Source organism: Pituophis catenifer, unplaced genomic scaffold (genome assembly GCF_029215685.1).
Source record: "Pituophis catenifer annectens isolate HBS135680 unplaced genomic scaffold, rPitCat1.0.hap2 SCAF_5, whole genome shotgun sequence".
Lineage (NCBI taxonomy): Eukaryota > Metazoa > Chordata > Lepidosauria > Squamata > Colubridae > Pituophis > Pituophis catenifer.
Window position 1 is genome coordinate 16,423,668 of NW_027256885.1, and position 13,409 is coordinate 16,437,076.

Sequence of the window (13,409 nt, forward strand, 5' to 3'; positions counted from 1 at the left end):
GCGTCTCCCCCATCCCTCCCATGTGTGACGGGTCCCGGCAGGGGCTCGACAGTGTCCAGGGAAACAACGGCAAGGAAAGTGATGGAGCTTGAAAGGTAAGACCTGCATCCCACTTCTCGCCCGCTCCACCTGCCACCCCCAAATTGCAACCCTAAAGGGGGCGGGTGGCTAAGCAAGAGGCAGGAGCCCTGCCATGCCTGGCGAGGGGGGGGAGAAGAGACGGCAAGGGGAGCCACGTCTCGCTACATGCGTCTCGCGTCTCCCCCGCCCCACCTGCCACCCCTTTCGATAAAGAGATGGCAGGGAAAGGAAGCAGCTGCTGCCATTGGGGTGGGGTGGGACGTGTTGGGCTGCTTGGGCAGCACGAAGAACAGGGAGGGGAGGCGACAGCAGCGACGGCAGCGACGGGACATCCAGTCCCATGCTCGCCGCCTCCTGCACCTCCAAAATAATAAGACCCCCCAATAATAAGGCCAAGCCCTTATTTGGGAGGGGGAGCAAAAGAAAATAAGACCCTGCCTTATTTTCAGGGAAACGTATCTGAACAACTGCAGGGATTCACTTAAAAGTGTGGCAAAAGAGGTTGTATAATGAAGCAAAGCTCACATCCCTGTCTTTCTCAGTGACAGAAATGTTGGGCTCAATGGTGGTCGTAACTCAAGGGCTAACTATACAACAGCCAGAAGGAAGATAAAATAAGGCTGGGCTGTATCCTTTTCCGTAGGCGTTGCTGAAGACTCTGGGATCCTAGGAACAAATTGCTGTGGGGGCTTCCCCGAAGCCCATCATTCTTGCTACCGATGGCTCTGCACTTCCCACTGGTATTTCAGGGAAGGCCCCCCCCTTAATAACCAAAGGAAAGAAAGCCAGAGGTTTAAGCAGATGCTTACCAAATAAATCAGGGTCCACATTTATTATCAAAAAGAACAGGAGGGGGAGGGGTCAAGGAAGCCAGAAGCATGGAGAATATAGTTTGTGTCCATCAAGGTTACGGTGTCGGAAGAAATGAGGGTTAGTTGAGCCAGTAACCCGTTACTGGCTTGGAGGGAGGGACCCCGATTCAGTGCTCCAGTGGGCAGAGAGGTATGTATCTCTGCAGGAAGTCCTTCCCCCTCTCCCCGATTAAATCGTCTGTCAAGGAAAACCAGGGCTGGCTTTGGGGAGGCTGGGGCAGGAAACAGGGACGGCCCCTCACTCCCCCGTGTGTGTCCGCAAGTGATACTTGAGTGACTGCTTGTAGCGGAAGCACTTGGCGCACTCTGTACACGGATACGGCCGTTCGCCGGTGTGCGCCCGCTGGTGTTCGAGCAGGTGATGCTTCTGGGTGAAATTCTTCCCGCACTCGGCACAGTGGTACGGCCGCTCACCCGTGTGGATACGCTGGTGTTCGAGCAGATGGTGCTTGCGGATGAAGCCCTTGCCACACTCGCTGCAGGCGTGGGGCCGCTCACGGGTGTGGACCCGGTAGTGGTTGGTCAGCTTTGACTTCTCGCTGAAGGTCTTGTCACACAAGCTGCACTTGTATGGCCGCTCACCAGTGTGAGTCCGCTGGTGCCGCAGCAGGTGGGACGGCCGGCTGAAGGCCTTCCCGCACTGTGGGCAGATGAAGGACAGCTCGGTTTTGCTGGCGTGCACCCGCTGGTGCATGGCCAGTGAAATCTGCAGCCGGAAGCTCTTCCGGCACTCGCTGCATGAGTACGGGCGCTCACCGACGTGTGTGATCTGGTGCTTGCTCAGGCTTGACTTGTGGCTGAAGCTGCTGTTGCACTCGCTGCACTTGTATGGCTTGCCGGGCGGTGTGGGCGGCTGGGGCTGTTGCTTGAAGCTGCGCTTGTTAGGGTAGGTCTGTCCACGGCGGTGTGGCGGGGTGACCCCACGCCGCGCCGTGTGCAGCCGCTGGTGCAGGAGGTACTGCTGCTTGATACGGAAGCTGAGGTCACAGGCGTGGCACTCGTAGGGCCCCTCCTTGAGGTGGTTACGCTGATGGATTATGTAGTTGATCCGCAGCATGAAGCTCTTGCCGCAGTCCTGACAGATGTACGGCCGCTCGCGGGTCCGGTTTCGCTGTTGCAGGGTGACTGGCCGTGCTTCAATGCTGTTGTCTCTCTCGCAGAGCGGGGCACAGATCCCCACGGTGGGTCGGGGTGGCTTGGTCACCCTCTGTTCCTCCCGGAGAACCTCCACGTTGCAAGTCAGCGAGCAAGGCGGCTCGGCCTGGGACGAAAACAACCCCCGGGTCTCCAAACTGACGGGGTCTTCCTCCTCCTCCTCCTCTTCTTCCTCCATTTTGATTACGATCCCGTCATCTTACAAGAAACAGAAAAGCAAAAAAAAAATCGGGGTTTGATGCAGCATTGTGCGGCGAGAAGAAAAACCATTTAGGGCTCAAAACTTCCTGGGACGGGCAGGAGGACGAATCGAGGAGATTGCTGTTTTCGAACACAGAAACTCTGTAAAACATTCCAGAGTCTCTCAGGATATTTAAGTACAGGTAGTCCTTGACTTATGACCAAAGCATGCTGGCTGGGGAATTCTGGGAGTTGAAGTCGACCCCACCTAAAGCATGTCAGCTGGGGGATTCTGGGAGTTGAAGTCCACGTCTTTTAAAGCACACTGGCTGGGGAATTCTGGGAGTTGAAATCCACCCCTCTTAAAGCACGCCGGCTGGGGGATTCTCTACTCACCCGTGCAGTTGCTGTGCTGCACAGTAACTCTCTTGATCTCACCAAAGTTCACATTGTACTCACTTCCTTCCTCAAGGTTGTTCCTGGCAAAGTTTCCCAACAGGGTGGCCGCACTGTAGGGGCTGCCGCAGGGGGCTTTTGGGTCCAGGCCCTGGAAATCTCCCTCCAAACTCCTGGACATCTGGTGTGGCTCCAAGTCTCCGGGACATTCGTCAGAATGAGGCTCTTCTGTTTTGATCACCACCCTGATGCCGGCTGCAGGGAGGAAAACGTCAGAAAAGCTTCGATTGGTCCAGTACAGCTGGTCCTCGCAATTTACAATGGTTTGTTTAGCGACTGTTCAAAGTTACAACGGCCCTGAAAAAAGCGACTTAGGGCCATTTCCACACTTACAACCTTTGTGTGGACGTGGTCACAATTCAGACGCTTGGCGAATTGACTTATCTTTATGACGGTGGCACTCTCCCGGGGTCACGTGATCAACTTTTGCGACCGACTGACAAAGAAGGTCAATGGGGAAGCCAGATTCGCTTAACGACCGGGTTACTAACTTGACAACGACAGCGATTCCCTTAACAATTCTGGGAGTTGGAGTCCTCCCCTCTTAATGCATCCTGGGAGATTCTGGGAGTTGAAGTCCACCCCTCTTAAAGGATTTCATTTAATTTCCTTGCAATTCTCTCCCCAACAGAGGCTGGAACTCACCTGCTGTGGCATCGGGGAGGATTCCCTGTTGTTCCGAATCCTGATCGTCTCCATGACATGAGTCGGTCGCCCGCTCGCTCTGGGACAAGACGCCTGGCTTGGAAATAGCATAATCTGTGCCGGGGGAGGGGAGGAAAAGAGAGGGGTCAACCCTTGGATCTAGGCCAGGTGACAAGACATGGGTTCAAAGGACTGCTCTGGAGGTCAGGTGCGGGGAGGCGGCAGAAGCAGAGAAGCATAAGGTGTGCTTGAGGAGAAAGACAGCTTGCTGGGCCCCACGGCAATTAAAGGAAGTGACATTGAGATGGGAGAAAGAGGGAGGAAGTGAGGGGAGGGAGAAAGGAAGGAAGAAAGGGGAGGGAGGGAATCTAGTCCAACCCCCTGCTCCAGCAGGAGACTCCTACAGAATCAAAGAATGTTGCAAGGGATCTTGGAGGTCATCTAGTCTAACCCTCAGCTCAAGAAGACCCTTCCAGAATCATAGAATGACAGAGTTGGAAGAGACCTAGGAGGTCCTCTAATCCAACCCCCTGCTCAAGCAAGAGACCCCAGACCATTTCAGACAGGTGGCTGTCCAGTCTCTTCTTCAAAACCTCCAGCGATGAAGAACCCACAACTTTTGGTTGCAAGCAGTTCCACTGCTCAATTGCCCTCGCTCTTAGGAATTTTCTCCTTTATTCCTGGTGAATTGCACCCCACCCAAACTGGAGCAAGAGCTGTGCCCCCTTACCCAAAGAGACCAAGGACTGGTGGTTGCCCTTCATCAAATTCTTATAGAGTTCCTTCTGCCATTCTTCCAGTTTCTCCCATTCCTTCTCGTTGAAGTAGACAGACATGTCATCAAAGGTCACCGGCACCTGGAACCACAAAGTTGGCACCCTCAGCATTGATCCCTGACAGCGAAAACTAAAACCTTCCTTTCTTTCCTTCCTTCCTTCCACATCCATCCATCCATCCATCCATCTCCTTCCTTCCTTCCTTCCTTCCTTCCTTCCTTCCTTCCTTCCTTCCTTCCTTCCTTCCTTCTTGTTGAGGGTAAAACTGCCCTTTGCAAAGTGGTGCAACGGACCAGACAGCGAATAGATACGTTGCTTAGCAAAACACACAGATACTCACAGACTCTGAACGTTTAAAGAAAAATAAACAGTCTTTACTTGTAGTAAAACAAACTTGGCTTCTCAAAACAAAGATAACACTTCTTCAAATAATCACGGTTCAACACAAACACATAGTTTGCTTACAATTCCAGTTCTCTTCAGTAACACCGACACAGTTCCTTTCAGCAATTCAACCTTCTAATAGCAGGAGCAGAAGTGAATGAACTTCCTGCCTTCTTTTATGTCTGCTTAGCACAGCCAATTAGTCATCTTGTAGCAGTTAAAGTTACAGAACATAGTTTTCTATATATTACCTACCCAACCGTAGGATAAGCATCCAACACTTCCTTCCTTCCTTCCTTCCTTCCTTCCTTCCTTCCTTCCTTCCTTCCTTCCTTCCTTCCTTCCTTCCTTCCTTCACTCCCTCCCTCCCTCCTTCCTTCCTTCCTTCCTTCCTTCTCCCTCCCATATCCAGGGTCAGCCAGGCAAACATGGCTCATTCTCAATAAAGGAGAATATTTGGAGCTCGGGGTTGAAATGAGAGGTCCTTGGTGCTCTCTGAGCTGGGTGGTTTCCTTGCAGACATTTTGTGACCCTACTAGGTAACATCATCAGTGCTAGAAAGGAGGGGTGTTTGTGGCGAGGAGGAGGAGGAGGTGGAGGATGAAGAAAAGGACTGGGCGGTCCTTGATTCTCTATGAGCTGGCTGGTTTTCTTGCAGACATTTCATGACCCAACTAGGGAACTTCATCAGTACTACAAGAAAGAGGAAGGAAGGGAGGGAGGGTGGGAGGGAGGGACTGGGGGGTCCTTGGTGCTTGGTGGTTTTCTTGCAGACATTTCATTACACAACTAGGGAACATCATCAGTGCTGGAGGAAGGAAAGGAGGGGAGGGGAGGGGTAGGAGGAGGAGGAGGAGGAATTACATCATGAAACATCTGCCAGAAAACAGCCAAGTTCAGAGAGCACCAAGGACCCCCTAACCCTAACCCTAACCCTCCTCCTCTCCACAACCCCTCCTCCCCCCATCTAGCACTGTTGATATCACCTAGTTGGGTCATGAAACGTCTGCAAGAAAAGCACCCAGCTTGGAGAGAACCAAGGATCCATCCAGTTCAACCCCAAATACTCTCTACTATTGGTGCCTATGTTTATCCTGAAGAAGCAAGGTTAGGAGGAGGTTCCCCTGCCTGGGGAATTCTGGGAGTTGAAGTCCTCACATCATGCCAAGGTTGAGAAACACTGCTAGGAACTACGAATACCGTATTTTCCAGCGTATAAGACGACTTTTTAACACATGAAAATCTTCTCAAAAGTCGGGGGTCGTCTTATACGCCGGATGTCATTCTCCTGTAACCAGGCAGACCAGCCCGAAAGGCTCTGACGAGCCTTAAATGGCTCTGGCGATCCAAGCTCTGACGATCCCAGCTGAGTTGCCTGCTAATCAGGCAACTCAGTTGGGATCGCCAGAGCCATGGAGAAGGGAAAAAGTTTTCCCCCTCCAGCTTGCTTGCCTTGCTTCGCTTGCCTTGCTTCGCTTGCCTGAATCCATTCCATCAGCAAGCAACTCCCTGCCTGCAATCAAGCAGGCAGGGAGTTGTGGACTTCAACTCCCAGAATTCCTCAGCCAGCAAAACAAAGCTGGCTGAGGAATTCTGGGAGTTGAAGTCTACAAGTCTTAAAGTTGCCAAGGTTGGAGACCCCTGTTCTATTGGGTAAGGGTTTTTTTTCCCTTTGGGAGCTTTAAAAAAAATAGTTAATTGGGTTTTTTTTAAATTGTTCTTTTTTAGACCTAGCCATTTAAAGTTTAGGAAGTTTTAAATTTAGCTTTCATATAAAAATAAAAATAAAATAAAATAAAATAATATTTGTGCAGCTTTCTGAGATTTAGTGTCTTTCTGTAGTGTTTCACTCTAACTACACAAACACACTAAATCTCACAAAGCTGTATGTGGAATTTTGTGTGTGTAAAGTGTGAAAGTTGGGTTTTTGGGCTTTTTGTGGCTGTGTGAGGTTCCTGCTTGTTGCAGGGACCTTTTTGGGTCTAGCACAGCTGCTTTTACATTGTAGGTGAGCCAGTTGATGTTTTTTAATTTTTATTTGGTGTGCGTTGGAAGAGGGGCAGTCTTATACGGCGAGTATAGCCCAAACCCTATATTTTAACAGGAAAAGTCGGGGGTCGTTTTATACGCCCAGTCGACTTATACGCCGGAAAATACAGTATTTCAACGTTTTGGATAACCTTATGAGCAATGGGACATAAATAAATGCTTAACAACGGAGACACGTGGCTTCATGCTCTGTGCTAAAATTGGATCCCTCCCTCTTCCTTGCTGGTTCTCCCCAGTGGTGGGATCTGGTGAGGTCATCATTTATTTCTGATCTGATCACATTTCAAGCCCGAGTGCCATTTCCGCACGAAACGCATCATGGGGACAGCCTCCCCAAGGGACCACCTGGATTTTAAGGAGATTCGTACGAAACCATCAAAACCCATGTCGACTGGCCATGACCTGTTGTGTGTCAAGGCTTCACTGCAAACAATGGTGGGTCCCTTGTTGCGAAACACCAAAAATGTTGTCATACTTCCTACCGTGTTTCTCCAAAAATAAGCCCTAGTAAATGGGGGTTGGTGTGGCCAGCAAAGGAGGTGGGAAGTTGTGCGGGCAGACAGTGTCCGGCAGCAGCCATAGCCCGCACAATGCAGGTGAGTTGATTACCTGTCCAAGCAGCAGGCAGAGGCAGAGGTGCAGTGGAAGGCACACAATCTGGACGCGCCACGCGAGAAAACCAAGGGTCGGTGGGCCGGAACAGCAGCCGGCCACAAGAGCCTCGTCTTCGTGTTTTCTCGGCTTGCCCGTGGTGCGCCAGGATCACCTGCCTTCCGCCCCACGCTTCTGCCTCCATCTGCTGCCAGTGCCGCAGGGCGAAGACAAGACTCTTGTGGCCACCTGCCCACTCTGGCTTTGCTGCAGCCCGCGTAGCATGTCCGGATCACGTGCCTCCCCCCTCACGCCTCTGCCTCCGTCTGCTTCTTGGAAAGGGAATCAACTCACCCATGTTGTGTGGGCTGCAGCCAGACACCATTGACCCAAGTGTGCTCGCCGCCTCCTGGGCTGGCCATGCCCAGCCCCCTTCACTGGGGCTTATTTTTGGGGTAGGGCTTATATTAGATGCATGCTTAAAAATCAGGCTAGGGCTTATTTCCGGGTTAGCCCCAGAGTGCGCCAAGGGACCGGCGGGCTGCAGTTGCTGCCGGATACCATCGGTCCCCGCGTGCTTGCCACCTCTTGTGCGCGCGCCGGGACACCCAATCGGGCTAATCACCCTGAAACCATGTCTCCCTGAAAATAAGCCCTAGTAAAGTGCTTACTTTGCAGCCAAAAAAAGTATAAAACCGAGTCTTATTTTTATGGAAACACGGTAACTTCTCATTTCAAACGTGGGAAACACCCCCAAATTTCCCGACAACTGAAACATTCAGGGGGTTAATGAGCTGAGATGGCAAAAATGTAGGCAAAAATTCAACGCGATCTCGCAGCTTCGCAAACCTCATCCGTCTACAGGCAGTACTACAACAGCACGCTTAGCAACCATTCAAAGTTACAATGGCATCAAAAAAAAGTGACCTATGTCCGTTTTTCATGCCAATGACCCTTCCAAGCATCCCCATGGTCACTGGCCGGGAGTTGGGAACTCTCGATCTATGTCATGGGTCCTCAAACTACGGCCTGCGGGCCGCATGTGGCCCGCTGAAGCAATTAATCTGGCCCGCAGAGTACCATGAGGTTGCCCCTCCCACATCGCCCCACCCAGCCTTCAGCAGAGCGCAGGACTTGCCTTTGGGAGCCCTGCGGGCTGGAACCAAAAAATAAGCTCAACAATTTTGACCTGCAGAATGCTTGTGGAGGTGGGGGGGTGGTGTTTGAAAGGAGGCCAAAAAACAGGCAAAACTGGCCCATTTTTGGCCAAAAACTGAGATGTTTTTGCCTGGTTTTAGCCTGCAGTATGCTTGTGGGGGTGGGGGGGGGGGTGAAAGGAGGCCAAAAAACAGGCAAAAACGGCCCATTTTGGGCCAAAAACTGAGCCGTTTTTGCCTGGTTTTAGCCTGCAGAATGCTTGTGGGGGTGGGGTGGGGGGTGGGGGTGAAAGGAGCCCAAAAAACAGGCAAAAACGGCCCGTTTTTCACCTTCCCCACCTCCAGAAGATAGATATAGAGAGAGAGACAGAAAGAGAGAGAGAAAGAAAGAAAGAAAGAAAGAGAGAGAGAGAGAGAGAGAGAGAGAGAGAGAGAGAGAGAGAGAGAGAAGAAAGAAAGAAAGAAAGAAAGAAAGAAAGAAAGAAAGAAAGAAAGAAAGAAAGAGAAACAGAGAGGGACAGAGACAGAAAGAGAGAGAAGGAGAGAGAGAGGGGAAAGAGAAAGAGAGAGAAAGAAAGAGAGAGAGAGAAAAAGAGAGAAAGAGAAAGAGAAAGAGAGAAGGAGAAAGAGAGGGGGAGAGAGAGAAAGAGAGAGGGAGAGAGAGAGAGAGAGAATTCTCAAGCTCCTTGGGGCTGAGAAGAATTGCTGCATAACTGAGTTTCCTGAAGTGGACCACTAGACTCCTAAACAACTAAAAAAGCGATCTAATAAAAAGAAAAGGCAACCAAAAGAGCACCATGCAAACAAAAGCAAAAAAAACACCCCCAGGAGCAAAGCAAATTAAAGTTTAATTTGTGTGCATTGTTCAATAGACTGTTAAATTGGCCACGCCCACCTAGCCACATGACCTAGCCACTCCCACCTAGCCACATGACCACCTAGCCACGCCCACCCAGCCGATTTGGGCCCCCCGAACGGTCTGAGGGACTGTGAATTGGCCCCGTTTAAAAAGTTTGAGGACCCCTGATCTATGTCAACGAATGTCATGAGCCAAACCTACTTTTGGGGTCTCGCCCTTGGAGCCTGGCGGGAAGCGCAGGATCCAGAAGTTACGGTTCTTCAACAGGTTCTCCATGTTTTCCAAGCGGCGTTGAAGCAGGCCGTATTCTTGAATGAGGGTCCCCAACGCAGCCCACTTGTTCTCTAGCCGGCCGCCGATCTCCCCCGCCATCTTCTCACAATCCAGAACCTTCTTCTCCACCCTCCCGGTTCTGCCTTCCAGGTCCAGAAGGCGGGTGGTGTGTGAATCCACCTTCTTCTCCATGGCTTGGAAGGAAGCCACCAAGGTCAGGGCGATCTCAGCCACTTGATCCTCCCGGTTGAAGATTTGGTTGGAATCGGCGGGCATCGGCGGAAGACGATGACAGGCGGGTGCTGCATCCCGTTGAGATGCCTGCTGGGGAGGATGGAGAGAGGACAATTTAGGAGGGTGCACTGCTGCTTACGACAACGCCACACCTCCCAGTACTATTCCTTGACTTACGACACTTGGTTTAGTCACCGCTCAGTTACAATGGCCCCCCAAAAAGGGACCGTTTTTTCACACCTACAACCTGTCAAAATTCCGACGCTAGGCTACCAGCTCGTATTTACGATGGTCACAGCATCCCGTGAACCCCTTTTGTGACCTTCCGATAAGCAGGAAGCTGGATTCACTTAAGCGTGTGACTCACTTAACAACTGCAATGATTCACTTAACAACCACGGCAGGAAAGGTCGCAAAATGGGGCAAAATAGCAATAGCAATAGCACTTAGACTTATATACCACTTCATAGTGCTTTACAGCCCTCTCTAAGAGGTTTACAAAATCAGCATATTGCCCCCAACAATCTGGGTCCTCATTTTACCCACCTCGGAATGATGGAAGGTTGAGTCAAAATTCCCTTAGCAAATGTCTCCCTTTTTGACCCCAGAAATTTTGGGGCTCGATTGTGGTTGTAAGTCAAGGACTAGCTGTATGTGAAAATGGACATCTTCCCAATTTTAATTTTATTATTAAATTTAAATTCCAATTCCCTGGAAAAAAAGACTATCAAGACAGATAGCCCTTGATTTACAACTGTTCACTTAGTGACCGCTTGAAGTTGCAGCGGCACTGAAAACACAGATTCACGACCAGGTCCTCGTGCTTACAACCATCACCGCATCCCCATGGTCATGGGATCAAAAATCAAGGTGCTCTGCAACTGACTCATATTTATGACGGTTGGAGAGTCCCGGGGGTCTCCTTTTGTGACCTTCCCAGCCGGCTTCGGGCAAGCCAAGTCAAGGATTCGCTTAATGGCCACACAATTCACTTAACAACTGCAGCGGCTCACTTAAGGAGCAGGGGGGGAAGGTTGTTTAAACAGGTGGGACTTGCTTAAGAGCCGCTTCGCTTACTGATGGAAATGCTGGCGCCAGATGCAGTTGTAAGTCGAGGACTCTCAGTATGGCTTTCCACGGAATCCTCTCTAGCTGAAGGTTTCTGTCCTTGGAAGAGAGAAGACTAAATAATTTTTAATTATGTTGAGGAATCGGATAACAGCATAATAGGCAAGGGAAATTAATTGGAAACCTGCATTTTCTTTCTTTTTTCTTTCTTTCCTTTTTTCCTTCCTTTCCTTCCGTTCCTTCCATCATTAATTCATTACCTCTCCCTTCCCTTCCTTTTCCTTCCCTTTCCTTTCTTTTCCTTCCTTTTCTTCCTTCCTTCCTTCTTTCACTTCCTCCTTCCCTCCCTTTCTCTTTTTTCCTTCCTTCCTGCCTTCCTTCATTTACTTGTTTCCTTTTTCCTTTCTTTACCCATTCTTTTCCTTCCTTCCTTCCCTCCCTTCCGTTTCCATCCATCCTTCCTTCTTCCTTCCTTCTTCCTTAATTCATTTATTTCCTTCTACCCTCCCTTCCCCTTCCTTCCTTTTTCCTTCATTCATTCTCTCCTTCCCTCCCTTCCTTCTCTCTTCTCTTCCTATCCCATTTCTTTTCCTTCCTTCCTTCCTTCTTCCTTCCTTCCTTCAATTCATTCACTATTTCCTTCTTCCGTCCCTTCCTTTTTCCTTCTTCCTTCCTTCCTCCCTTCCTTCTTCCTTCTCTTCTTTTCCTATCAATTTCTTTTTCTTCCTTCCTACTCTTTTCCTTCATTCAATTCATTCACTATTTCCTTCTTCCCTCTCTTCCTTTTTCCTTCCTTCCTTCCTTCCTTCCTTCCTTCCTTCTTCCTTCCTGTCTAATGGTTCAAACCAGAAAGCTTCTAATTATTATAGTCTTCCTTTCGACCAAATCAGGAAACAGAGTTTATTATTTTCAGTCCAGGATATGAAACCACTATTTTCAATCACAATTAATATCCTGACTTATTCCAAAAATGGTAACCACAGTTAACTACAAGGGAACCTCCGATTAACCAGAAGCTTCTTCGGGGAGGCTTAAATAAAAACAGCGTAAAGCAAAGGTGTAGGAAAATCCCTGGATCAAGATGAGGGAAAGTTATGACTACTACTACGACCGTCGTAAATACGAGTCAGTTTCCCAGTGTCTGAATTTTCATCCCGTCGGCCTCGGGATGCCATGATGGTCATTAAGTGTGAAAAACAGTCATTAAGTCCCTTTTTTCAGGGCCGTTCCAACTTTGAACGGCCCTGAAAAAAGGGACTTTAGAACAGTCACTAAATCATGGGTCCTCAAACTACGGCCCGCAGGCCGCATGTGGCCCGCTGAAGCAATTAATCCGGCCTGCACAATACCACAAGGTTGCCCCTCCCACATCGCCCCACCCACCCTTCAGCAGAGCGCAGGACTTGCCTTCGGGAGCCCTGCGGGCTGGAACCAAAAAATAAGCTCAACAATTTTGACCTGCAGAATGCTTGTGGAGGTGGTGGGGGGGGGTGTTTGAAAGGACGACCAAAAACAGGCAAAACCGGCCCATTTTTGGCCAAAAACCGAGCCGTTTTTGCCTGGTTTTAGCCTGCAGAATGCTTGTGGGGGTGGGGGGGTGTGAAAGGAGGCCAAAAAACAGGCAAAAACGGCCCATTTTTCACCTTCCCCACCTCCAGAAGATAGAGATAGACAGAGAGAGACAGAGAGAGAGAAACGGAGAGGGACAGAGACAGAGAGAGAAGGAGAGAGAGAGGGGAAAGAGAAAGAGAGAGAAAGAAAGAGAGAGAGAAAAAAAGAGAGAAAGAGAAAGAGAGAAGGAGAAAGAGAGGGGGAGAGAGAGAAAGAGAGAGGGAGAGAGAGAGAGAGAGAATTCTCAAGCTCCTTGGGGCTGAGAAGAATTGCTGCATAACTGAGTTTCCTGAAGTGGACCACTAGACTCCTAAACAACTAAAAAAGTGATCTAATAAAAAGAAAAGGCAACCAAAAGAGCACCATGCAAACAAAAGCAAAAAAAAACACCCCCAGGAGCAAAACAAATTAAAGTTTAATTTGTGTGCATTGTTCAATAGACTGTTAAATTGGCCACGCCCACCTAGCCACATGACCTAGCCACTCCCACCTAGCCACATGACCACCTAGCCACGCCCACCCAGCCGATTTGGGCCCCCCGAACGGTCTGAGGGACTGTGAATTGGCCCCGTTTAAAAAGTTTGAGGACCCCTGCACTAAATGAACTGTTGTAACTCGAGGACAACACACTCGAAATATAATTTGAATCAAAATTTATTCAATCAGAGGCAAAATGTACATGAATACATATTTTTTTTGAAGTTTTTATTTTTATTTCTCATAAACATATTTAAATGTACAGTCTCTTATCCATCATTAATCATTCATCTCATCTTTTAACTATTTTTAATTATTATTAATTGTTCGGGGCTGCCCTTTTACCATTTCCTCTCTTTTATTTTACCACAACTTTCCCTTTTTGTCTTCCCTTCTCTTCCTTCTTCTGACCCTTTCTACTTTCTTCATTCCTCCTCTCCTTCCCTGTTCTTCTTCCTTTTCTAACCCTCTCTCCTACTCTTTTTTCCCCTCCCCTTTATTCCTTTCCTTTTCTCTCTTTTCTATCCCTCTCTCCTTTCCT

General features: G+C 49.4%; 1 protein-coding gene across 2 annotated transcripts in view; it reads right to left on the reverse strand.

Moving 5' to 3' along the window:
* Positions 1–886: 886 nt before the first annotated feature.
* The window catches only part of LOC139317354 (zinc finger protein 777-like), a 50,278-nt gene continuing 37,755 nt past the window's right edge, over positions 887–13,409 (reverse strand). The window contains exons 1-6 of one of the 2 annotated variants that reach the window (XM_070944373.1): positions 10,790–10,920; positions 9,407–9,802; positions 4,120–4,246; positions 3,390–3,503; positions 2,748–2,939; positions 887–2,306 (exon numbers count right to left, since the gene is read on the reverse strand). In XM_070944373.1, the coding sequence (XP_070800474.1) occupies positions 1,192–2,306; positions 2,748–2,939; positions 3,390–3,503; positions 4,120–4,246; positions 9,407–9,754 (1,896 nt within the window). In that variant the 5' untranslated portion in view covers positions 9,755–9,802; positions 10,790–10,920 and the 3' untranslated portion in view covers positions 887–1,191. Of the gene's footprint in view, positions 2,307–2,747; positions 2,940–3,389; positions 3,504–4,119; positions 4,247–9,406; positions 9,803–10,789; positions 10,921–13,409 lie in introns of those variants that run through there. The other variant, XM_070944372.1, reaches the window with a different exon arrangement.